Source organism: Alternaria alternata, assembly GCF_001642055.1.
Source record: "Alternaria alternata strain SRC1lrK2f unplaced genomic scaffold CC77scaffold_9, whole genome shotgun sequence".
In the NCBI taxonomy this organism is placed as follows: domain Eukaryota; kingdom Fungi; phylum Ascomycota; class Dothideomycetes; order Pleosporales; family Pleosporaceae; genus Alternaria; species Alternaria alternata.
Window position 1 is genome coordinate 836,570 of NW_017306198.1, and position 23,546 is coordinate 860,115.

Here is a 23,546-nt window from a genome sequence, read left to right on the forward strand (position 1 = left end):
TGCACCCCACACTTTGCCGCGGGTCCACGGGTTTCTCCGCTAGCCTTGATGCCACCTTTGGACTGACCTCATCGTGCGCCCGCCAAACTTCCAGACTCCATCCTTCTTCACATCCCCCTGAAGTGTCACAAGTCAACATGTGGATACTGCCGTTGCTTGGATATGTGGGTGTCATTTTGGGCTTCGCCTTCTTGACGCTTGCCATAGGTACTTTGCAGCCATGCACATAGTCTTTGGTTCACGGAGCTGACGCAACATAGCTTCCGGCCTGTACTACCTCTCTGAGCTTGTGGAAGAGCATACCGTATTCGCAAAGAAGCTACTGTACCGACTCATCTATGGCGTGGTCGGCATCCAAATCTTGCTTCTAGTCGTCGATCGGTTTCCAGTCGGACTCAGCGCGTTAAGTGTTGTGTCGCATGTCATTTATGCGCAGAACCTCAGGCGATTTCCCATTGTCAAGCTCACGGACCCACTGTTCTTGGTCTCTTGCGGTATGTTGTACCTTATCCTGAGTCCGTTTCATGTCTGTACTAAGCATCTTTCTAGCCCTCGTCATCGCAAACCACTATCTTTGGTTTCGTCACTTCAGCGCTCCGCCAGCGAACACATACTCTTCGTACTCATACTCCCGCGACGTCAACATTCCCACCTTTACCGAGATCGCCTCTTACTTTGGCCTATGCGTCTGGCTAGTTCCATTTGCCTTGTTCGTCTCCTTGTCCGCTGGCGAGAACGTTCTTCCCTCAATGGGCTCCGAGTACGCGACTGGAGACGGTAGCAGCTACATCATGCCAGGGAAAGCACCAGAGTCGTTTGGCAGCGGGACGGGTATTGGAGTTGGCGGAGTGAGCAGTGGGATGGAGGGCAAGAGGAGGGCAAGAAGTGGAACAAACGCGGGCATGGCGAAGGCCGTTGTCACTGGCGTCAGGGAGTGGGTCGGAGAGACAGGAGAGGTTATGGGACTGTGGAAGGGTGAGAGAACGAGGCCAACATTTTAAGAGCTGGGTCTCTAGGGAATACGATTGTACGAGTAACACGGGTTTATAATACAACAGCTCTCTGCGGATCGGTCGAGTTCCTACATGCGTTTGCATTTGCCTCCCTGAAATCCCCACAATTCGCGTCCTACTCTGAAAAAGAGAAAGACGATATCGCACACGAGACCCGCAAACAAACGAGCAGGTCACAAGTTTCTCCACACCGTTTTCTGCCTCTGCTGCCTTCGCACCATGTCAAAGTTTTGGTTTGTTTGAAGCGATCGTTCCTCAGTCAGCATTCGTAATGGATAGCCCGCTCTCTTTACCCACACCCATGGCCGCTCCGATGTCCCAGGTCAAGCCGCCACAGCTGCAGCGCGGTACTGCCTCTCTCCGACAGCCACCGGTTGATCCGCGTAATGCTTCCAATCTTTTGCGTAAGGTTTTCAAGAAGGGCTGGGATCCTCTGCCCACAGCGCAAAAGTTACATACCGAGTAAATAACACCTCACTCCAGGAAGGTGCTTGCAGTGACTAACGATAATATTCAGGCACGCTGAGTTGTTGCTTGATACGCCAATTGGTCGCGACTTTACTCTGATCACTGTTGCTGGTGTGGAGTTTCAGGTACATTCCATCATGTTGATTGGCGGCTCGAAGGCGTTGCAGGAGGGGCTATTTCCAGGTGGTGTAAGATTACCTCTTTTTTGTTCGCCTCCAACCTAGTTAGGATCATATCCTTGGGTTGATGAGCTGCTACTGGGACCTCAGGCGTCGTAGATTGAAGGCTGACATGACCAGGCGATGAGCCCTAACCGACCAGGTTGTGTAAATTTGCCGGCTCACTTTCATCCTATCCTCGTAGACCGCATTGTCAATTTCAGTAAGTGTCGCGTACGTTGGTGAATTTGAAAAACATACTGATCCATAGCATAGTCTACACATCAGACTATAGGTTCCTTCCAGGCTCAGAAGGCGGCCAACTCAAGCAGACCACCTTCAAATTCTATCATGCAACTCTCATCCCGAACGAGATTCCACCCTCACCTGCCACAGTTGCCCTCGTCGGTATTGCCGAATATGCATACCATCTCCACATCTACGCCCTGGCAGAGGAATTGGACTACAATACACTGAGATCAGCTGCGCACGCGAAGCTCGTCGAACTATTGGTATTCCGTTCTTCCAATCCCGAAGTTCTCAAAGAGGCCATCAAGACTATCTTAGCCCCGACCGGGACCGCGGAGCGCATCTGCAAAGACGAGGATGGTGCGTTGCAGCAACTTGTCGTCGCGGCTGTCCTTGCACAAGAGGCTAAGCATTGGACGGAAGTACAGCTTACAGGTTTTCTCGACAGTATCCAAGATCCAGCATATGGGGATTTCCGTAAGATCTATACTACCGTCAAGGAAGACACTGAGGACCTCATCAAGCAGGCCGCTATCGCGAAGCATTTGGCGGCAGAGCGCAAGAAGGACCGGGAACGTAGGAAGGCGGCTAACTCTAAGCGTGGCAACGACGGTAAGAACAGGATCTTTGGGAGCGATGGCTCGCCCATGGGCGCCTTAGGTGCACGTCCCATACCATCGAAAGACAAGTTCAAACAAAGGTATGAAGCGAAGCGTGGTGTTGCTAGGTCTGCAAAGGCGGATAAAGACGGAGACATGGATATGGAGGTTGACTAGGCTGTCCTAATATCGAGGCAGCATATACTTGTGCATATCACTGTCACATACCTTTCTTAGTCTGGTCATCTTGCGACTGAACTCCCGAGACGATATTGCGGCGGGCTTAGTACTTTCATAGGGTCAGATTCTTTAGCCATCAATGCGGCGTTTGGTCCTCTCAGATATGATCGAACTTGGAAGCATTCTTTCGCGATCAAGTATCTAGTATAGTAATCCATGAATGAGGTATATGTTATACCTGAAATTGAAAGTCACCAACTGTGCATAACCAGATTTCATAGTCAGATTACGCCAATTTGAGCTGTTATGTTCGTATGCTACTCTATCGTCATGATGTTGCAGCTCGTGGTGTCTGAGTTGTATCCTGAAAGTTATCTAGGTAAAAGCTAAGTCTAAAGGCATACGTAGTATTTTACGTCTAAAACATATTTAAATGGTAGCAGAGTTTGTCTTGAGGATGCAAATTGATAACAACGAGCTTCTCCATCGCAGACATGTCCAAGGTTCCGCCACTTTGAATGAACTTTGACATCACCCGTACGTGCTCAATGAGGAGCATATATTTCGTAAGTTGCGGTAGGCAGAATCTACTCAGAGAGTATTCGCTATGATTCACATCACTGTGCTGGCGGAGGAAGGTTCCGTAAACACAGTCAGGATATGGAAATATCAATCGTTCAGGCAACTGGCAAGTGAGAGGCTGCCTCATTTGCTGCGTGTAGTGAATTTGCAGTCGGGACTTTCCTCCGACTTCCGCCCGAACGCCCCCAACATCATTTTCCGTCTCTACACGTCCCCGCCAGCAACATATAATTCCCCAGCCAATCACCACATATTTGCCATTGTTCGAGCATCGCTAGTCTCTGGTTTATCTCTCTTGTTTCTGCGATACCCAATCGCGCTCAAGTACCTGTTCTCATGGCGTGCAACAGCTGGGAGAAATTGTGCAAGGCTCAGCGCGATTACCCCAAACCGAAGTTCGCAGATTCCTTCGTGCAAAAGTCGCTCAAGAAGACACCCAAAAACCCATTTCTCCTGGTAAGCTATTCTGAGCTTGATATTACGTTGCCACGCTAAATTTTGAGCAGGCATGGAAAGCTCGTCTAGGTCTCACACTCAACCATGGACACAACGATGTTGTAAATCTAGTCCAACAGGCCTGGGAACAGCCAGGAGTAGATGATGTTCGGTTGCTTTCTTACCTATACCAAATCCTAGCGGAAGCAACGCGGAGAGACCAGGGTAACAACCTTAACATCAGCGGAGTGGGCGACGGCAACCTCAAAATTTGGCAACGTGCTGCGAAAGCGTTGGGCCGTAAAGAAGATCGTCAAGAACTCTGGTCTGCCTTGGGCAAAGTAGCATTGGCTGAGGAATGCTGGGAGGACTTCCGCCTGGTACGTAAGAAGTCGAAACTGGCCCCTCATATGAGTGACTCGGGGCCATCAGGAGACATAATTCTCCTAGTGCCTTCTTCTTACAACGGAGAATTACATGATACTATTGGACATATCTTTGATGCCACTTGCTAACATACGACAGGCTGTCTTTCACTACAGCAAGGAGACTAAGGATAGCACTGGATCAGTGTCAGCGAAGAAGCATGCTCACTTCACGCAAATACTTGCTATTCAACTCGCTGCCGAACAGCAGCGCGGACTTCCATCAGGCGAGATGAAAAGTAAGCTACAATCCGACCTGGCTCGTAGACTCATGAAGCAAGCATACGAGGCGGCTCCTGATGACCCGATCGCATTCAAAGACATACGCGATCTACGCTTCATGGGTGAGATTTTCGCGCGGCAAGGCAAATGTAATGAGCTGTTAGAGCACTGGGATCAGCCGCCTGCAGCCCTCCAGGACCTAATGACCAGGCATCAGGGTGATTTGTGGGATATGAGAATCAGACTTCCAAAAAACAGTGGAGAGTGGTCTCTGCTTGAAAGCCAGTGTCTTGCGTATATTGAGCGTGTGATATCGCACCAAGAAAGGTATGTTATTGTAGAGGAGAGGCTACAGCTCACAACGGCAGCTACGGATCTCTGCCATTCCTCAAGACAGTCGCTAACATGATTAGCCTTCGAGAAACTTGCGCCTGGAGGCAAGATGTTTGGACAAGTTTGCTACAAGCCGCTCGAGCAACACGTGTCAAAGACGATAGCATTCGCCTTATCTCCGATGTCATACGCCGCACTTTCAAGCCGGATGAATTCCAAACCCAGGACCGTAGCCTAAGATTGGCGTACATGAAACTTCGTCAGACTGTTGTCCCAGGAACTACGATGTTAGCCGACTGTGAGGCTTACTGGAAAGCCCATGCGAATCTCATCACTTGTTATGCGGACATCCGTCCGTTTGTGGAAGCATTGAGTAGAGAGGACCGTCACGCGTTTTCAAATTTTGTGGACGCGGAATGGAATGAGATATTCAAGTTGTCAGCGGAAAACAAATATCCGTACCAAGACGTGGTTACCTATCACGGAAACCGCCTGAAGCTATCCTATCTCCTGTGGATATCACTGACGACAAAGCCGAGTTCGAAATGGCAGGATTATATGGAAGTGCCTTTGTCCATCGCATTGACAGCCCCCTGGTTACGCTCTCCTAAGTCTTCAGAAGGTATCGTCGGGATCTACATCCTCCTCCAGATGCATCGTAACGCTATGCATAACAAAGAAGATGCTCATCCTTTCGGAACAACGCCAAACTCGCGACTCCTCCTTCAAGCTACGATGCTCGCACGTCATCTGGTGGCTTGCGATAAAGAGAAGCAGGACAGGCCACTAGCACTACTTGCTGCACGAATGCACCTGAACCTCGGCCTGGGGAAATGTGCCTTCCAATTGTACAGCCATACCAAGTGCAAGGAAATGCTGGTGCACACATTGTCGCCCTATGTTCTGTCTCGGATCTCATTGACACACCCATTTGGTGCTAAAGGTTATCAAGGATTCTCGGCGGAAGAAGAACTTGGCAAAGCTGTTGGCACTATGGAGAGAATGGAACGCAAGATTGACGATACTTTATATGCTGATTTGCAATCGCTTCCTTGGGACCAAGCTATGGAACTTCTGGGTATGAAGCGGAAATTCAAATCGAGCTTGACAAAGCACATATGCAACGTCGAGCGCCGCCGCATATCACGATTAAAGGGCGAGCCGATTGATAATTTGCCGGTTGTGGACCCGGGTAGTAAGTGTCTTTCAAGTTGTAGTTGATCGCCGGCTAATTCACGTAGGCTACCGACACATATCCGACAACGTGGATAGGTCCGTATTCCCCAACTACGAGCACTCTCGTTCTCCTGGACCACTTCCATACATCATGCCCAACACGATTCCTAATATCAACTGGCTATGTGAAAGCCTTGATACCTGGGATGCGAGCAGTAGACTACTCTATAGAGAGACACAAACGCGGGAACTTCAGGGTGCATGGATACGCTCGGCTGCCACACCTCAGAGTCACATCAAAGAAACTGAACATAACATGACACCTGCGGAATCCACAGCTCACGGAATCTGGGACTATATCAACTCTATCGTTGAGATGATGCTGTTGGAAGATTCCCCCCGACTTGCGTCCCCAGAGCTGCTCTCTTCCATAATAAAAGTACTACCGGAAGAAATACATGCGATGCGAGTCGCAATGGAAAAACTACGTATGCCCGGCGCTACCAACTTGAAACTCGAAGACGAGCCTACTATGTTCCACGAGAACATGCTCATCTCTTGCTACACCAAGTTCGAAGTTCTTCGCGCGCTCATCAAGCTGGTCGAGCACATACGCGAGAAAGTCATCAACTCGAAGACTCATAACATGAAGGCCAAGTTGTCGAAAGACTGGGTCAATGACATAGAGAGCAAGACAAAGATCTGCTTCGAGGCGATACGTGATGTCGCGCAGAGCTATATCAAGCTTATCGAGACGAAGGGCCAAGCTGCAATCAAGGCGCAGATACGGTGGGGCAAGACGGGCGAGATTTTGAAAGAAGTGCTAAATGACGACGATGTCGACTTCTACGCCGCCGAATACGTTGACAGTGCTCTGCAAGCTTGGAAAGGTGTGCTGCAGGTTAAGCTTAAGTAGACAGACAGACTGCGAATGCAACCACACTTGTCTTCCATATGCTTCTTTCCTATGCGGCTTTCTGTAAAGAGGTTCCAACGGGACGAATAGACATTGGTCAGCAGCTTTTCCGTTCACGAAGGTGTTCTAGTTTTCATCGTAAGTTTAACGACAAAGCATACAAATACTCCGCCTTTGATATCAGCTTGACAACCAAACCACCAGTGTATATATAAGTGTCGTTATCTGGTTCATCTGTAGGTATCAGCACCATTCTATACGCCTCCTCATACGGTTCAGTCGATCCAATACTAACCCTTTCTACATTTGCTCAAGAAATCATGAACAAAAAATAACTCGCTCTAGAAACTTGGTCGCCTTTCCACACAAGCACCGTCATGATTGCAGCGATCCCACGCTACTGGTAACTGCCATCGAGGTTACATTGAGATATTTCTGCCTTCTTCATAAGGAATACAGGCCTGTTGTCGTCTGCTGCTGCATATGCCACCATGAATCGCATGAACAGTGAATGCGAGATCCAGATGGCACCGTTGCTAAATGCTAGTGTTCATAAAGACAAGGATTGCAAATGCCGAGGAAGTGGCCTACGAATGGGACGTTGGAGAGCTACGTTGGACGATAAAATTGTTTTGATAGACAATATGGCTGGGGATGGCATCCGACAACGAGTAGAATCGTGTTGCCATGTTCTTAGCTCATCCAATATCTATCGATACTGCAGCAAGTAGTTTTTGTGTCATCTAGACGTTGTTTCATCATAGTCAGCGGCGACTGAATGAGGAAGTAAAGGCTGCACATCCTCGCACTTTCACGCTTATCACTCAGCTGCAGCCATCGCCTGCATCTTGGTTTCCAGGTTGGACCATGTGCACGTGTTAGCGGTGATTGTTTAGATGTCGTTCACTTTGTCGAATCTTCTGGCTCCACAGTGAAGACGCAAACGCTGTATTCCCACACGCAACCCACGTTCACCTCATTTTTAGCTCTACTGCCATTAACATATTGTTCACTGAAAGTTGCTTCAGGTCAAACTATTACTGCCAGCTTGACCTGTTGTTTCGCTCAGCTTTGCCGCGAGTCCATCTTTTGCACTGGTGAACGCTTTACTGTCAATACCGCGCAAGCCTTTCGCAGTCATCTCCGCGGGTACAATGTCTGACGGTCATCAATCAGGCGAACACTCTGAAGTCTCGCGCCCGGAGCGAGTGGACTCCCTCGCAAAATCCAAAGACCAACAGCACCTGGTGATGAGCCTACCAAACATCTCAATCAGTAACCCGGATGGCGATAAGATGAGTCAGTTGGCAGAATCTGGAGAATCTGCTCAGAGAGCTCGGTATGAGGGTCTAAGGTATTCAATCGACATGACTGGAGGAAGCTACAAATATGCAGGACTAGGGCTGACGAGGAAACTCCCTGGTAGTGTCGCACGCGCACGAGCTCAAGCAGAGCGTCGACTACAAGAGAGCAAGATACAGCAGAACAATACCACTCCGCCCACAAGCTTTACACCGAAGTATACCGGAGACTCGCTGGCCACGATGGAGAAGACTGTCCGAGATCGCCACAACGGGCCTGCTACATCCGCGCCTAACAACCAGTCTTTCACTTCCGCCTACTCCAGTAGTGACAAACAAACAGTCTCAAATGTCATGGCTTTCTCTAACGATGAGAACGTGGTACCAAAATCCGACAGCAAGTGGCGCTGTTGCAAGTGTCACCGCGGTCACGAGATTCACAGCTTCGCACAAGGCCAACATCCAGTCAGCGTCTTGAGCTGCGAATGCACACATCGATCTTGTTCGAAGTGCAAGCTAGAAGGCCTGGTCAAGCAATTCGTACCGATGAGCGAGCCGGAGTTAATCCCGTTGTCCGAAGATGATAGTAAAGCTATACGGTTCGGTGTATTCTGCGAAGGCTGTGGTTTATCCTGGCGCGCAGAGAAAGCCCAGGACAAGGTCAAAAAGACGAAAATGTACAAGTCGGCACTGCTACGTGTGGCTGCAATTCCTAGGCGACTAGCGATACGCGGTGGTGCACACCCTCTGGAGCGCCTCCGACCTAGTCGGTCGATGAACAACCTTAACGATCACGCAGAGAGGGAGCCTTCTGATGTATCGATCGCCTCTTCCAGGTCCGTCACAAGTCTCCTCAGCTTCCGATCTCTCTCTCGCGAGATGAAGAAAGAATATGGAGAGCAGGCCGAATCTGTTTTTGTCAAGTTCACCCGTATCAAGTGTACCTGCGGCATGATTACTGAAGCTTCTTCTCTCTGTTTCCAGATCGTGGATCCGCCGAAAGACTTTCGCGAGGTTCAGTGTGCAAAGCAAGTGGTCGCGCGCAATGTGGCTGGGTTTGGCAGTACACCGGAAGATAGGGCGAGAGGACATGGTACGCCGACCTTGACGTTGAAGGGAGGGCGCCACCCGAATCCCCTCAGGAGCAACCCTGTGGAGTAAAACGACACTGAATCAAGTAGTGGTAGTATTTCTGCTGTAATACTGGGAGTATGGATTCGGTCAAAGGAAGGATGGGGTCGCAAGGTAGCGTCTGGGGTTCGCATGTATTGAGCCGAATTTGAGGCCGCCAAGGTCTAGGATCTCGTAAGGCCGTCCATGCTCCATCTCCGTACCTTGAGTGTTTTCTTCAGGGGTCGTGGATGAATTGCTCAGGCGCAGTAGGATTAGCATGTCCACCTCTTACCTGAAAGATTCACATAAGCGGACGTTGGTCATACGTCGTTTGAACTTGTAGGCAGATGTGACCTGACAGTTCATCGGGTTTCCTGAGCCTGTCGATCGTAAGTGATGAGATTATCATGAGGGAGGTAATATTCAGGCCAATCCTCAGTCTTTTGATCAATCTTGGTGTTGTGCCTGTGACAACATCGCCACAATATGCCGTCGTTCGTGACCCCATGTTTCATACAATGAACATGGAAAATTCTCATGACGTTTTTGAAGTCAAACTGACACTTTGTAAGCGTGACTGATGATGGTTGATGTGACTCGTGTTGTTCAGCTCCTCCGCGCTCACATGTGCTTCAGCTCCAACCTCAGCCGCCGTAATTTATCGTGATAGCTCCTTCGGACATCTCCGAGACCTTGAATACCAACGTTGAGATCGCCGTATCACTTACCTCATAAATTATCACGGATTTCTATGATCGAGACGACGGCTGTGAGTGATCTGGTTACTGCCTTGAATGACAGCCTTAAAGACAGCCTCACCACTAGCACCGAGGGCACAAAAGAGGGGAACAGGAACCAGCCACACTTCGCCACACATGAATCAGTCTAGTGTACAAGCAACATCCTAAAGAACAGAGTCGGTGTATACATATTAGCACGTGTATTATGACCGATCTTAATTACCGGCGCGAACTATCAGGCGCCCTTGGAGGCGCAGTTTGTGGACCCATGTCGCAGCCTGGCGCCAAACATTCAAGCTGCAGCCTCAAGAAATCGCAAATAAGATGCGCACACTTATGCTCTTTGTAACGTGTGTGCCCGTCGATTGAAGTCAGAGTTTCACCGTTCAAACACTCATCTGCGACGCTTGCCAACATTGTCTGTGTCCGTTTGCATCGTTCCACGAGTGCTCAAAGACCCAAGACATAAGCAGTCAAGGGGTCCAGTTATGTCATTGGTCAAGTATGACTTAGCCCCACCAAACGACCATCAAACAACCAAGGCACCCAACTAACATCTATTCGCAGCTTCCACTCTCTTCATCAGCCTTTTTCCTGCACCACTCTGGCCCGAGCAGCTACTCTTCCGACAAAATCCGAGGTTTCTATTGCTAAAGATCGACTTCAGCAGCTGACCGGTCACCTCATGAGGAGCCATACAACCTGGTCTAAGATCGTCGAGAAGTTCGTAGGCAAGGACGAGAAAACCGGTAGCGAACCTACCAAGGCGAACATGCCCGAAGAAGCAACAAAGGAGCTGGCTGCTGATATGGTCAAATCTCCCGGTATGACGAGTATTGATAAGGTGGTTGAAGACAAAAAGAATCAACTTCCGCCTTGGCCATCACCAGTACCAACACCACACAAAGATTTTGTGCACTCTAATCCTCCGGAACCACCTAAATACCGCAAGTTTACTGTCTTTACCGCTGGAAGCATAGAGATGGGTGATGCAGTCAACTGGCAGCCCTTGATGGCAACCATGCTTAATCACTTGCCTATCACCGTGTGCAATCCTCGAAAAGGCTCCTGGGATCAAAGCATTAAGCAGCAAGCCAAGGATGAACTCTTCAAACAGCAAGTTGTATGGGAGCTAGGTGCGCTAGAACAAGCAGATGTCATCTGTTTCTTCTTCGATACCGAGACCAAGAGCCCAGTGTCCCTGCTTGAGCTAGGTGTCTGGGCTGCGTCCGATAAGGTTATCGTTTGCTGCGGCGATGCATACTGGAAATCAGGAAACGTCCACCTCACATGCGAGAGATACGATGTCCCATGTGTCAAAAACTTCACAGAATTGGTACCCTTGGTTGAGGAGATGCTCAAGAAGAAGGGCATGGAGCTTGACAACAAGGGCGACTTGATCGGAGAAAACGTGCACGTACCCAAAGAAAAGCCGAAGAAGAAAACACAGCTCGAGGCAGAGAAAGCTGAGTTGCAGAAGCAAGTGGATGATCTGCTAGCTAAGCTGGCGGCACAGCCTAAGATGTGATCAAGACATAATCTTAGATGGCTGCGGTGCCCTTGGTCCTACTGGCGTTGGCGGATATCTGTGCATGTTTGATACCAAGTGGCTTGGGCGGATATGTCGATTGTTGGTCTAGTCTTTTTATAACTTTGTCTCTGTCTAATCCATGAGTATACGTCTCGATGTCCGGGGTTTCCGCACCCCTTCTAACTGCCTATTATGAAGATAAGATAAATGATAGTCGAATTACACCGATACCCTTTTCGTTCTCTTCTTGTGCCTCATCGTCAAATACTAGACCATGAAAACGGTGTATTTGCTTCAACGATCTGACGAAATCTCGAGACCTTTATTCCCATTCAGTTCCCCAATAGGTCAAGATATTGGGCGGATACGTATCACGGACTACTCGCTACGCATCTCGAAAACTTGCTCGAAAGCTTGAACAAGGAACCTTTGCAAGCCATGGAAACACCTGTCTGGGCATGTCGAGTAACATAGCTGGTTCCAGATCCTCTTGCACCCAAAGAGCAGGTAGGTGAGTGGGTGAGTAAAAGCGGAGCGATCCCACATCATATGGTTCTGCACTCTGGCCATCAGTTGATAAGCCAGGCTCAGTAACAGTCTGTGTCACTGGCTGCCTTTGATGAGATGCTGCGTCCACATGTCTTTCCCCCATTCCTCAACCTACCTCGACATCGAACGCAACCCTAACCCACAGACTGCACCCTAAACACCCCACCAGAACCTCTTTCTCATCCCTTGCCTCCGCATCCTCTAGCTCTTCTTCGAGTATACTAAAACCCTTTTCCGCACCACACCGACAAGCTCTTGTCCATGTCGTTTGTTCCGGACTATTCGTGTCTGCAGACGTATCCCCATCCTCTGGTTCCCAGACCTCAAAGTCCCCAAGATCAAGCAACTCGAGCCCAAGTATGAAATCGCTTGACGGTTGTGTATTCGCGTGCGCATGCGGATCCGCAGTCTTCGACGACGCAAGGCTATCCCGATGATGCAAGAACCAGTTCTCGTATTCCGTCTTCGTTGTTTCGGTTGCGAGGGTTGTGTAGGCTTCTTTCACGTCGTCGACTGTGTATGCGGGCTTCGTCCTTGCCGTCGCGGAGACGGCGCTCGCCTTATCTGGGTGCGCTGCTAACAACGCGACTTTGTACGCTCGACGTAATTCCGCTGGCGATGTTTGCTGTTTCGATGAGGACCAAACTGGCGCAGGCAGTTGCAGGATGTGGTAGTAATCTTTGGAGTATGCCATGGCTTTTGTCTTTGCGCGACAGTCGTAGGTTGCTCTGATGGCATGAAGGTAGGGATCCAAATGAATAGAAACTGCTATACGGAATTATGCGCGACGCTCGCCCTTGGAGGGCTTGTTCGGATTTTTTGCCATACGCGACGCGACATTGGAGACAAAAAAGCTGGGCGGGGAGGGCTGTTCGGCTCCAAATGGTGGGGCAGCGGCTGCCCATTCCACAGGGTCTGGCACATGGAAAAAGGACCGACCAAAGTCCTAAGATCGACGACATATATGCTCCTTGCAGTGAGCCAGAAGTCAACGTACGTCAAGGTTTGAGAGTCACGGCATAGGAGCGAGATATTGAAGTAGCGATTCCTTTGGCTAGCTAAGAGTGCAGTATGATGACATTAAGCCCACTGAGCCTTTCGTACTGCTCTACCGGCCATCGAAACGGATGTCCTGACTCCTAGAATCACCAAGAGGATGTCAAACATCTCTGCCGGTATAGGATCGAGGTGTTTATGTGCTGCCAAAACGAAAACATGGGGGAATTGAGGGTAGCATCCGACGTACCAAACGCAGCCGTATCTTGCCGGTAGCAGCCCGAGACTCTCACGAGGGAAAGCTCAGGAGTACTGTGGTCGTGTGGGAAACGCGACCTCAGCACACTGCGTGCTCGATAGGACAGCGCCGGCGATAGGAGAGTAAAGGGAAATACATTCAGTCATGGGGAATTCGACCGTACCGAACCGCTTGCTGCCAAAGCCAATTTTTGAAATCACACAGAACACGTACAACTCCGTAGGACACTCGCTGCCGGCCCTCTTCGTCTATTCGAGAACAGATGACGATGGCTTAGGATACACAAGGTCGAGATAGAGAGAGTGTGCTTAAGCGGCAGGAGCAGGGGCGGCAGCAGGTGGCTGCTCGTCGGCCTTGGGCTCAGATGCAGCCGGTGCATCCTCAGTGGTCTTGGCCTCCTCCTTGGGTGCGTCAGTGGCACCGGCGGCCTCGCCCTCGTTGCCGTCTGATGACGTCCAGAGAGTGAGGTTGTCACGGAGGAGCTGCATGATGAGGGTGCTGTCGCGGTAGGACTCCTCGGAGAGAGAGTCAAGCTCAGCAATGGCGTCGTCGAAAGCCTGCTTGGCAAGGTGGCAAGCACGGTCGGGCGAGTTCAGGATCTCGTAGTAGAAGACCGAGAAGTTCAGCGCAAGGCCGAGACGGATGGGGTGGGTAGGTGTGAGCTCAGTCTGGGCAACGTCGGTGGCCGTCTGTGTAGTGGGGTTAGGTGGCTGTTATTGCACTCTGTATTGATTGCGTCATACCTTGTAGGCCTCGTGTGCAGCAGTCGCAGCAACCTTGCGCTTCTCACCGGAAGCGAATTCGGCGAGGTAGCGGTGGTAGTCTCCCTTCCTGTGCCGGTGTTAGCCTTGTTTGCCGCAGATGTAGCGGTGTGGACGCACATCTTGTGGTAGAAGACCTTGGACTCGCCAGACTCGGCCTTAGGGATGAGGGAGTCGTCGAGGACGTTGAGGACATCCTGGCAGACCTGCTCAAGCTCGGTCTCGATCTTCTGGCGGTAGTCGCGGATGGTGCCGACGTGCTTCTCAGAGCCCTTGGACTCCTCCTTCTGCTCGATCGAGGAAATGATGCGCCACGACGCGCGTCGGGTACCGACAACGTTCTTGTAGGCGACGGACAGAAGGTTGCGCTCGTCAACGGTGAGCTCACCGGCGACCTGTCTCGTTTGTTAGCCTGCGTCAGCGGAGAGCCCGCTGTGGCGAGCGCCTGCTCGCGTGGGAGCGGATGCGGTCGGGCATACCTTGGCGACTTCCTGCGAGAATATCAGCATATGAGTACAAATGAGCAGCGATGGCAGAACAACTGACCTTCATGTATGTGACCATCTCTGCAGACTGCGGTTAGCTTGCGCGGCCGTAGCTGGGAGCGCGCGGAGACTTACCATCGTAACGCTCAGCCTGTTCGCACAGCCGGGCGAGGAAAGTCTTGCTATTGCGACGTCAATTACGGGCGGGCGCTGGAAGCAGCAGCTGTCTCGTACCTCTCACGCTGTCTGGCGTTAGTCCATGTCGCTGGCTTGTAGTTTATCGGGGCTCAGAGGGGCATCCCGCCGGGGGACAACAGCGGGGGGGGATGGGGCAGAATCAGCACCACGTACCTCAGTCGCCATTGTGATGGTTGAGTTGATGTGTGTTTGGGTAATCGGGAGACTGTGGGGGTGGGTGCAGATGCGTATGGAAGGATAGACGGTGGGCGGACTTGTTGAGGTGTTTGTGTGGATCAACGAACAGAAGAGGATCGAAGTTGTTTTGAGGAAGCGAGCGTCTGCCCTAAGACAGACCGGGGGGCCGTGCGCAGAGCGAACAACACCACCCCGTCGACTGCGCCTTCCCCCAATTGGCGCCTGGGCTGCCATTCACATGATGTCTTGCCCCGTTTACACGCTGGCACAGCTTCCTTGACACCCTTCATGCTCCTCACCACTATCAAGTGTCCCTCTATCGCCCCTACAGTTGCGCCCCAATGTCAGCCCTCCATGCCATGTTCGTGGGAGGGAGCTGGCAATGAGGGGTACACGGGCACGTGAGCAGCTCCAGGGTCTGCCCTTTCACCGGCCACCCCCTTCAGCTACCTCACTCGCTCCCTAAAGTCTTGATTCGCGGCTTGTGCCATTGCGTCGTCCTGCACTCATCTTACTCCAGTTTGCCTTCAACGTCTACATCCACCCGCCACACCAGTCGAGCTCTGAAGCGCGGCCGCCAGCGAGAGGCTGGCTCCTAGACTGCCGTCCCATGTCCAAGTGGGGGCCAATCAGTGCACCTTGGAAACAGCTAGAAAACCTGGACGGAAGCTGTTGCGTTGCGACCTCTCTGCGCCATGATTCGTGTCACGTTGCGGTCAAGTACCACGGCCAAATCCCAGAGACCAGAGCCGCTAGCTCTCCGTGTCACATGTGGCTGATGCACATGTATCCACACAGCAGCTGCACGCTACTCAATATCGGCGCGCATGTTGTGAATTTGCCTGAATACCAAGGCAGTCGTTTGTATCTAACTGTTCACACGGGCAGCGTTGTTCCCGCCCGCTGCATATGCACGCCACAACGTCTTATCTAAAACCAACCGTTTTCATCTCGGCATCACCTCATCGTGCACGGCTGCCATGGGGCCCTTCGTCCGTTGCACCCGTGAACTGCATTGACGGGTACTGTAGCACATTTATGGCGCGGCGCAGGGCCATGGCTGTACACTGGAGCTTTTGTAGCTCTTTGAAGCAGTTTCATAACTGCCATTGCATCGTGCTTCACATTAACAACCGCCACACACCCAACATCAACGCCGCAGTACCAGTGCAGACTCCCATCAGCCACTGTAGCGTTGAGAATTTGACGGCCTCTAGTCTCTCCCTCAGCTGCGCCGTCTCCTGCTCAATCCTTGTCTCCGTCTCCTTGAGCTTCAGTTCCTGCACGTTTGCCTCTTCTCTAATGCGCCCCTTCTCCAGGTTCAAGTCTAGCCTCACCGATGCCTGTGTCCGTTGTATCTCGTCCCGTAAGCGCGAATTCAGCTTTGCGAGCTCGTTTGTAAGACGCTCATGCGATGCGCGCGTGAGGCTGGATTCAGTCGAGTCGGCCGTCATGAGTTCGGAGCGGAGTTTGGCAAAGTCGACTTTCTGCGTGTAGGTGGCTTTCTCTTGGTCTTCACGAAGGACCATGGTGCGTGTGAGGTTTTGGATGCTGTACAAGTTAGTTGGCCATTTTTGAAAAGTAGTGCAGTGACTTGCCTCTCCTCGATTACATCGCCGAGAACCCTCATCATGCCCTCGGCTTGCTCTTCTGTGAAACCTTCCTCCTTCAATCGCTGCACAAACTTGAGCGTGTCGAAGTGATGGTCCTTGGAATGCTGTGCAGTTGCGCTGAAGTTGCGCCGAAACTCCAGAGCCGATGCATGACCGCTTGCATATTGTGGTGATGTCTTTGGCCACAGTGTACGTGTTCGTGCTTGGAGTGGTAATGACTTCGGAAAGGCAGCGCGACTCTCGGAAGCTATACAGGACCTATGCCGACCCTGCTCCAGTGCACCCAGCGCTGCTGGCCGTGACACCCTGGCGGGCCATGATATCTGCGGTAGAAGGAATCGTGGTATCGCTGTCGCTTGTCTTGCAGGAGCTGCCATGTTGTGGATGTTGTGGTTTCGGTCCCGTCTCGCTGTCGAGAATTCAAAGGCCGCGGATAGCCATAGCCAAGCCTTGCAGATGTCATTGCCGAATTGGGAAAACCATTCCACGCCTCCAAGACTCTACAAAGTTTCGAGCTTACGAGATTTCTGTTGAGATTATCATTAGAGGAGCTTGGTCATGTGTCGTTGGTGGATGCATAGAAAAGCTGTTCATCATTGCTTGATATCATATTGAAAGAGTTCGCCCAACATTCCACCCTGAAAGCATATACAACGCTTGCTATGCATCCTATCGCTGAATAAGAAGAAAACAGAAAATCAACCATCCGTCTATCTACCATACTCCAAGCTGGGCACGATGACTGGTCCGTACTTCATGGGCGCACTATATCCACCATCGTTTTGCACCATAAAGTCGACTGCCAGGCTCAACTTGCCACTACCATGCCCAGGGACCGCCTGACCAAACGTCCCATTGACGATCTCTGGATCATAAATGACGCATGCAACGTAGTTCCTTCTTCCCATTAGTCTCTTGTACTCTCGTGGCTGACCGTTGACATCTTGAGTGAAGATTTCCATCATGTCTTCCTTGGTGTCGCTCGGTTGATTGTTGCTGCGATGTCCGTTCTGGGGTACGTAGAGGGCACGGTTGTTATGGAGTAGTCGCAATACATAGTTTCCAGGCGGACCGTTGACCACTGATGATGAGATGATTTGGTACATTGTCTTGTGGTCTTGAGGTCTCGACGGGTCGTGAACAAGACCAGCACCACAACAGTCGACCGCACCAGAGAAGAACGTCATCCGTAACGACTTGTTGTGGGCGATGCCTTGGAGTGTACGGATCAAGTACGTTCGTTCAAGGTCCTACGACATGTTAGTAGATTGGATCACAGTAGTTAGGAGCTACCAACCTTTGAATCGTGCGTCCACTGATCTCTTAGCTCGTCAAGCAGATCAATTTCTCCAAAAGGACTCAAGACTCCACTCATCAGACCGGACTTGCCAATAGCTTTCTTGACAGAATTGAAGCCATCGCCAACGACACTCTTAGCACCAACGACACCAGCGACACCAGCCGTCACCTTTCCAAGCATGTTGAAAGTGCCAGTGACGGCTTTCTTACCAGTGGCCATTGAGTGAGCGAGATGTTCCACAGACTCCAGGCGAGGATAGACAATAGGAACAGGAACCATCCAGATGCAGTGCTGAACACTCGGCGGCAATGTCGCAACTTTAGGGAAGATACCTTGATACGTCGGCCCTGCCATGACTTGATGCGGGTTGCGCTCAGAGCGACAATCAGGCCCAACAACTGTGACACAAGGACCCAGGTACTTGATAAAATGCCAGCCTGTACCTGTAACAGTGAAAAGGTCCATGTCGTTGTTGACATTTCGGAGGATCTCCAGCGTCGTGTGGTGTTGGAAGAGCAGGTACATCTCAATACCCAATCTTCCGATGTTCTTGAACATGTTCGAGAACTGCATGTACTCAGGATATGATCCAAAGCCATCGAAACTAGACATCGTTAGAACTGCTTGCTGTTTCACACTTAAAATGCACTTACATGTCATGGTCATCCAGAGCAAGGATGTGAGGTATCTGTGCGAACGCTTCACGCAAATGTGGCTGATCGAAGTGACTTGTGTAGTAATGGAAGTATGCGTGGCAAACATCTTCTTCATGCTTCGCAGTCCACGGCGCATTCTTCCGGATCTCTTTCCCACTTGTCGCCGTCCATTGCTTTAGTAGAGGAAGTTCTTTCCATAGTCGGTCGGCGTAAATTTGGCCACCAAGACCCAGCTGTACATGGAAGCCACCACACTCGGCATTCTTCTGTAGGATATCCTTCCACATCAGACCCACACCGCCGAGCTTCGCTCTCTCGTTAGCATTGACGTTCAATGCAAAGTCGTTGCCAGAATGAGCGATGAATCGCCAGCTTGTCTCATGTCGTCCTGCTACCAAGAACTCAAAGCGAGTGCAGCCCAGGTGGGAAGTGATGGCATAGGTCCACTTCGCTGCATGCTCTTCTTCCATCCTCAGGTCGATATCATATCGATAAAAGATCCATGTTTGATGTGTGTAGATAGGATTGGCTTTGAGTTGTCGTGGATTAGGGGACAAATCTGTGCTCTGATGAATGTGAATTGTAGGTGGATGGGGCGTGTTTGTGATAAGCAGGATTGAACCTAGCCACAGACCCCGTTCAATGTCCATGTTGGTGTATCTGAGGTAGGGTCCAAAGTAGACGCCATTGGTAGGAGCGACCTTGTATTGATCCACACCAGCCACCGGAGGTGGCCCAGTGAAGCCGGCGGTAGTGGTTGGAGTTGCAAGCGGTGCCATGCCAAAGTCTCCAGGAAAAGTAGCAGTTTGTGGAGCAAAACCAGGCGATGCGATAGGGGCCTTGCCAAAGGATGGAGATGCCAAAGGACCGCCGACGAATGTACCTGTTGGAGACATGGGCTCGTTCAAGTTCAAAGGTGTCGGGCCTTTGGGAAATTCCCACTGTGTAGATTGTGTGGGCAAATGAATATAGTAATACTGGCCGGAGCTGGGGTCCAGATGTGCTATCCAGCCCTCAGGAAGCGGTGGAGGCGAGGCAGGCCCGGGTCCTGGACCAGGAGCCGGACTTGGTGTGTGGGTGGGCTGGGCAGTTTGTATTTGAGGAGGGAATTGGTTTTGCGTAGGCGTTGGTGCGACCACGGTAGCAGGTTGTGAGGGTCCAGGTTGCGGGCGCGTATCGTTGGCAAACGCAGGATGACCTTGGTTGGGGTCAGAGAAACTAACGCCTTGAGCTACTGGTTGTTGGCCCTTCTCGTTGGGATAGCTGTTGGCTTGTCCTGTTGGCGGGGTTGTGATACTTGAGTACGCTGGTGGTGGCTCTTCATTCAGGTTCATACGTCCCATCTCGTGATTGAGTGGGTGTTCTGGGGGTACGTTCGTGTGCGGAACATTTGTAGGAGGAGGCGAAAATCGAGTGTTTGGTGCCTGTGGAAGAGGACCCTGTGGAGGGGTGCTCGAGGGAGGAACCTGATCCATACCCTGGTATACCGCCGGTGGACCATGTGGATTGCCTCCGGGTTGCTCGGTGGGTGTCCATGGTCTCCTCACTGGTTGTTGCTGGCTCGGCTGTGGGGTTGAGAGAGCGGGTCTGGGCTGCTGGTTGGCATAGATCTGGTTGCGCTGAGCAGCTGCCGCGTTCTGGGCACTTTGCGCTTGGAGGTTGGTGAGGGTGGAGGTTCCTGCAATGCCAGCTGCGGCAAAGCGCGCTTCTATGCCACCGCCAGAGGGAGGAATAATGGGTGTCTCGGGGGGTGGTGGAGAGCCTCTCTGTGCTCTTACAGTGGACGTCGAAGCAGTGGAACTCATGCGATTGACGTCCATGGGCGTAGGCACCTTGAGCACCGGCTCATTCTGGTTAGGACCTGTGTATACGACTGGAGCAGCGGGAGCAGCAGGAGCCGCGCTGGGGCCGGCAGCGGGCGGGGGGAAGTACTGCTGGTGGTATTCGGGATAAGGGTTGTTCGCGCCTACATCTTCACTGCCCTTTCTCTGTGGCGCCTTCTGGAACAGACCCTCTTTGTCAGGAGTCTCTGGGCCTGGCGAGTCTGGGAGTGGCTTTGGCGCTGTTCCTCTTCGCTCTGCCAGGCGTGAAGGCTGGATGGAGCCATCTGGATTCCTTGCGCCATAACCACTTATCGTCGGTCGGTTTGGGTCGTTGGCGTCGAAGCGAGCGCGCTGGCTGGGCGACGTGGGACTTGGTCCTGTCGCACTGGAACCTCTCCTTCGCCCATCGGCGCTCTCAGGGGGCGTGGCATTCTTCGCACGGCGCTCCCTCTCGCTGAGCGGCGTATATCTGCCTGTGCCTAGGGTAGGCTGTACGTTTGGCGGCCGATCCGTGTCGGGGTAGGGAAGAGGGGCGTTGGGCGGACTTGTAGGCGGCGCGGGGAACGAGGGCATGGGCGGAGGGCGCGAGAAGGCGGGCTGGCTCGAGCTGCCGGCCGAGTCTGTTCGCGGGGGCGGGCTCTTGCCATCGCGACCCTTTTGTATCCTCAGAGGACCAACCGTGGGAATGATGGGCGTGTCAGGGTTGTTGTTGTTGCTGTTGTCGTATCGCAAGAAGAGCTCCTCGTCCGGCCGGCCCTGCTTGCGCCCGTCCATGGTGGTGGAACGCGCGACTGTGTGGGTTTACAGCGACAGTACCTGATCGCCGGCGATGGCAGGCGTAAACTTATTTTTGGCTACGGGTGCGGATAGCTCGACGTGCGCAGGGTGTGGGTGTGGATGGCTGCTGCTGTGGGTGGGGTAGTGGCTCGTGGCTCGTGGCTCAATACATATGACGCTGCCGGGCGAGGGGTGCATCAATGGTACATGAATCCGGACCCCTAGGTTTATATGCGAGAAAAAGACGGACCACGGCAAATACGCCTGTCGCCTGCTTGTTTCTACGCGATACTGCTGACTTACGTAGCCTGTCGACCATGGCCCCCTCCAAGAGTTGGGCTGCGGCGGGTCTCTCTATACCCATCACCCTGGGCCTCTGAGCGCTGTCCCATGTGATTGGGCATGTCGACTTTACGCGCTGGCGACCGAATTTGCGGCCACTCCTGATCACACTTGGCGGCGCATACGAGCAGCATCCAGTACCTGATGTGGCACGCGCTACCACCTTGTCCCAGCGAATCAAACCCTCTATCCCCTCAAGCTGTCTGTGGCTGGTGACCTCCACGATCATCGACGCATGGCGGGCCGCGCAGTGCAGCGGGCCGAAATCTCTGTCAACATCCGCGAGGCACGAGTTTTCACTGCTCGGCAGTTTCATCTCTCCAGACATCCCAGCCATCTCTGCGCAAGTAAGAACACGGTTAAGAGTAAACACGCCAGATACGACACCAACGGAGGCTCAGCGCACCATATTCCGCAATATACGTTGTTTAGGATTATGAAATACGCAACATCTATAGAATCTATCAAACTTTTGATCAAACGTTTCCCGCCCTTCTCTCCTTTCTGCATGCCCGCCATTACACGTCTGCAAGATACATTCGCAAAGAACAACACTCCACTAGAACATCTACATGTCCATAAGAGCGGCAGCACCAGACTCGCTGCACACGTAAACAACCTCGTGGCTGTCGCTGAAGCCGTTGAAGCGAGTAGCAGAGCACTTGGTGTATGCGCCCATTTCTTCAAAGTAGAGCCAGTCACCGACATCGAGTAGCTCGGGGAAGGTGCATGAGGATGAGATGACGTCGATACCGTCGCATGTCGGACCCCAGATGGAGTACTCGACCTGGGATGGAGTGTCATATCCAGAACGACGCACATCGTACAGGACGTCGTTGCCGTTCTTCAGTACACGCGGCACAGGGTGCTGGTGATCGAAGATGATGCTGGAGAAGTTGCCGTAGACACCGTCGTTGAGGTACAGCATGTACGAAGTAGTGCCGAGGGTAGCATCAGTAACAGTGCGACGAGCGATGACGTGGCACGCGATGGTGAAGGCCGTGGAGACATAGTAGCGTCCAGGCTCCCCAATGACGCGGATGTGGGGCGGGAAGTACTCATCCAAGGCAGTAGACAAGACTGCGGCCATGGGCTCGAAGGTGACATCGCCGGTAAAGCCGCCGCCCACATCCAGGGTATGCATGTTGAAGCCGAGCGCAGACGCCTGGTCGAAGACAAACCGAGCGTCCTGAACAGCCTTGATGAAAGCCTTGGGGTCCGATGCGCCAGAGCCAACGTGGAACGCAACTCCAACAACATTGAGCTCCAACTTCTTGGCTAGCTCCAAGAGCTCTGCAGTCGTGTCCAAAGCAGCGCCGAATTTCTGGCTGAGTCGGCACAAGCTGGCCGAGTCATCAGTCAAGATGCGCAGGTACAGCTCGGCGTCAGGGAAGAGCTGCTTGGTCTTGTAGAGCTCATCAGCATTATCGAATGTCATCTGCTTAACACCAGACTGAGCGGCGTAGCGAACATAAGACTTGGTCTTGCAGGGCTGCGCGTAGATGATGCGCGAAGGGTCGACGCCCAACTTGAGCACAGTCTCAATCTCGTTCTTCGAGGCACAGTCGAAGCCGAGGCCCAGCGCAGTCATAAGGCGCAGCACTTGGGGGTCAGGGTTGCACTTGACGGCTGCGACATGTTAGCGGCGTCCCAAGACGACATGGAATGCGGCCGACTTACCATAGTGCGGCTTGACACGGCCTAGATTCTTCTTCCAGCGCAAATGCTGGCGGTAGACCTCGCCCAGGTCGGCGACGAAGAAAGCATCTTCCTCGCCCACACTGCAGGTATCAGGATCAATAGCCTCGACACGGCTCTTGAGAGCGTCGGCAATCAGCTGCTTGGATTTCCAGGCGCCATGATTGTCAACACTACCAGCGGGATAGGTGCTGAACGACTGTATGTCTTTCAACGGGAACTGGTATTCTTCGGTAGTCGTGAGAGCAGAAGGTGCCATGCCCTTGGTGATGGGTGCTGACAGTCTGGTGGTTGAGTGGGTTATTGTGCCGGAGCGTTAGGCCGTGTTAAGGTGGCTTGAAGGGTGTGAAGCCGAGGCTTGGTGTTGGGCGAGGTCTGGCCGCTTCCTCTGCGAGAGGAAGAACCGCTGATGGCGTCCTATGCGGCAGCTGAAGTTCGGGCTGCTCGAGTGTCTGGGTTGGAGACAGAAAG

The 23,546-nt window shown here is 52.2% G+C and overlaps 10 protein-coding genes across 10 annotated transcripts; 4 read left to right on the forward strand and 6 right to left on the reverse strand.

Moving 5' to 3' along the window:
* Positions 1-137: 137 nt before the first annotated feature.
* CC77DRAFT_988255 (DUF396-domain-containing protein) lies at positions 138-2,893 on the forward strand (the record flags this gene model as incomplete). Its single annotated transcript, XM_018536269.1, has 5 exons — positions 138-207; positions 261-494; positions 550-938; positions 1,781-1,862; positions 1,916-2,893. 5 exons carry the CDS (start codon positions 138-140, stop codon positions 2,662-2,664), a joined length of 1,524 nt encoding a protein of 507 aa, XP_018386697.1. The 3' UTR covers positions 2,665-2,893.
* Positions 2,894-3,465: 572 nt separating this feature from the next.
* CC77DRAFT_988261 (hypothetical protein) lies at positions 3,466-6,860 on the forward strand. Its single transcript, XM_018536270.1, has 5 exons — positions 3,466-3,705; positions 3,756-4,064; positions 4,210-4,658; positions 4,745-5,859; positions 5,906-6,860. Exons 1-5 carry the CDS (start codon positions 3,586-3,588, stop codon positions 6,754-6,756), a joined length of 2,844 nt encoding a protein of 947 aa, XP_018386698.1. The 5' UTR covers positions 3,466-3,585; the 3' UTR covers positions 6,757-6,860.
* Positions 6,861-7,910: 1,050 nt separating this feature from the next.
* Positions 7,911-9,218, forward strand: CC77DRAFT_1008449 (hypothetical protein; the record flags this gene model as incomplete). Its single annotated transcript, XM_018523533.1, has 1 exon — positions 7,911-9,218. One exon carries the CDS (start codon positions 7,911-7,913, stop codon positions 9,216-9,218), a length of 1,308 nt encoding a protein of 435 aa, XP_018386699.1.
* Positions 9,219-10,445: 1,227 nt separating this feature from the next.
* On the forward strand, positions 10,446-11,675 carry CC77DRAFT_1020070 (hypothetical protein). The gene has a single exon (XM_018524973.1). It carries the CDS (start codon positions 10,596-10,598, stop codon positions 11,436-11,438), a length of 843 nt encoding a protein of 280 aa, XP_018386700.1. The 5' UTR covers positions 10,446-10,595; the 3' UTR covers positions 11,439-11,675.
* Positions 11,676-12,096: 421 nt separating this feature from the next.
* CC77DRAFT_1008451 (hypothetical protein) lies at positions 12,097-12,684 on the reverse strand (the record flags this gene model as incomplete). Its single annotated transcript, XM_018523534.1, has 1 exon — positions 12,097-12,684. The coding sequence occupies one exon, from the start codon at positions 12,682-12,684 to the stop codon at positions 12,097-12,099; it is 588 nt and encodes a 195-aa protein (XP_018386701.1).
* Positions 12,685-13,553: 869 nt separating this feature from the next.
* On the reverse strand, positions 13,554-14,854 carry CC77DRAFT_1060970 (14-3-3 protein; the record flags this gene model as incomplete). The annotated part of the gene is made up of 8 exons (XM_018528374.1): positions 13,554-13,934; positions 13,989-14,076; positions 14,127-14,401; positions 14,486-14,497; positions 14,553-14,572; positions 14,627-14,673; positions 14,726-14,733; positions 14,843-14,854. 8 exons carry the CDS (start codon positions 14,852-14,854, stop codon positions 13,554-13,556), a joined length of 843 nt encoding a protein of 280 aa, XP_018386702.1.
* Positions 14,855-15,543: 689 nt separating this feature from the next.
* Positions 15,544-16,901, reverse strand: CC77DRAFT_864637 (DUF1640-domain-containing protein). Its single transcript, XM_018533471.1, has 2 exons — positions 16,465-16,901; positions 15,544-16,417 (listed from the first exon to the last, which is right to left on the reverse strand). The coding sequence occupies exons 1-2, from the start codon at positions 16,854-16,856 to the stop codon at positions 15,988-15,990; spliced, it is 822 nt and encodes a 273-aa protein (XP_018386703.1). The 5' UTR covers positions 16,857-16,901; the 3' UTR covers positions 15,544-15,987.
* A 244-nt stretch (positions 16,902-17,145) lies between these two features.
* Positions 17,146-21,424, reverse strand: CC77DRAFT_988272 (Aso-1). The gene is made up of 3 exons (XM_018536271.1): positions 18,433-21,424; positions 17,777-18,383; positions 17,146-17,729 (listed from the first exon to the last, which is right to left on the reverse strand). The coding sequence occupies exons 1-3, from the start codon at positions 21,030-21,032 to the stop codon at positions 17,190-17,192; spliced, it is 3,747 nt and encodes a 1,248-aa protein (XP_018386704.1). The 5' UTR covers positions 21,033-21,424; the 3' UTR covers positions 17,146-17,189.
* Positions 21,116-21,945, reverse strand: CC77DRAFT_865403 (hypothetical protein). Its single transcript, XM_018533474.1, has one exon. It carries the CDS (start codon positions 21,712-21,714, stop codon positions 21,199-21,201), a length of 516 nt encoding a protein of 171 aa, XP_018386705.1. The 5' UTR covers positions 21,715-21,945; the 3' UTR covers positions 21,116-21,198.
* On the reverse strand, positions 21,946-23,334 carry CC77DRAFT_1008454 (ornithine decarboxylase; the record flags this gene model as incomplete). The annotated part of the gene is made up of 2 exons (XM_018523535.1): positions 21,946-23,006; positions 23,058-23,334. 2 exons carry the CDS (start codon positions 23,332-23,334, stop codon positions 21,946-21,948), a joined length of 1,338 nt encoding a protein of 445 aa, XP_018386706.1.
* Positions 23,335-23,546: the final 212 nt, after the last annotated feature.

Bases quoted from the DNA above. Each gene is read 5' to 3' on its own strand.
- CC77DRAFT_988261 (XM_018536270.1), top strand. From the start codon at position 3,586: ATGGCGTGCAACAGCTGGGAGAAATTGTGCAAGGCTCAGCGCGATTAC. The intron at 4,659-4,744 runs GTATGTTATTGT...TAACATGATTAG, and splicing joins GTGATATCGCACCAAGAAAG to CCTTCGAGAAACTTGCGCCT. The intron at 5,860-5,905 runs GTAAGTGTCTTT...TAATTCACGTAG, and splicing joins GCCGGTTGTGGACCCGGGTA to GCTACCGACACATATCCGAC.
- CC77DRAFT_1020070 (XM_018524973.1), top strand. From the start codon at position 10,596: ATGAGGAGCCATACAACCTGGTCTAAGATCGTCGAGAAGTTCGTAGGC.
- CC77DRAFT_864637 (XM_018533471.1), bottom strand. From the start codon at position 16,856: ATGGCAGCTCCTGCAAGACAAGCGACAGCGATACCACGATTCCTTCTA. The intron at 16,418-16,464 runs GCAAGTCACTGC...TAACTTGTACAG, and splicing joins GGCGATGTAATCGAGGAGAG to CATCCAAAACCTCACACGCA.
- CC77DRAFT_988272 (XM_018536271.1), bottom strand. From the start codon at position 21,032: ATGGACGGGCGCAAGCAGGGCCGGCCGGACGAGGAGCTCTTCTTGCGA. The intron at 18,384-18,432 runs GTAAGTGCATTT...AACGATGTCTAG, and splicing joins GCTCTGGATGACCATGACAT to TTTCGATGGCTTTGGATCAT. The intron at 17,730-17,776 runs GTTGGTAGCTCC...AACATGTCGTAG, and splicing joins AGTGGACGCACGATTCAAAG to GACCTTGAACGAACGTACTT.
- CC77DRAFT_865403 (XM_018533474.1), bottom strand. From the start codon at position 21,714: ATGGCTGGGATGTCTGGAGAGATGAAACTGCCGAGCAGTGAAAACTCG.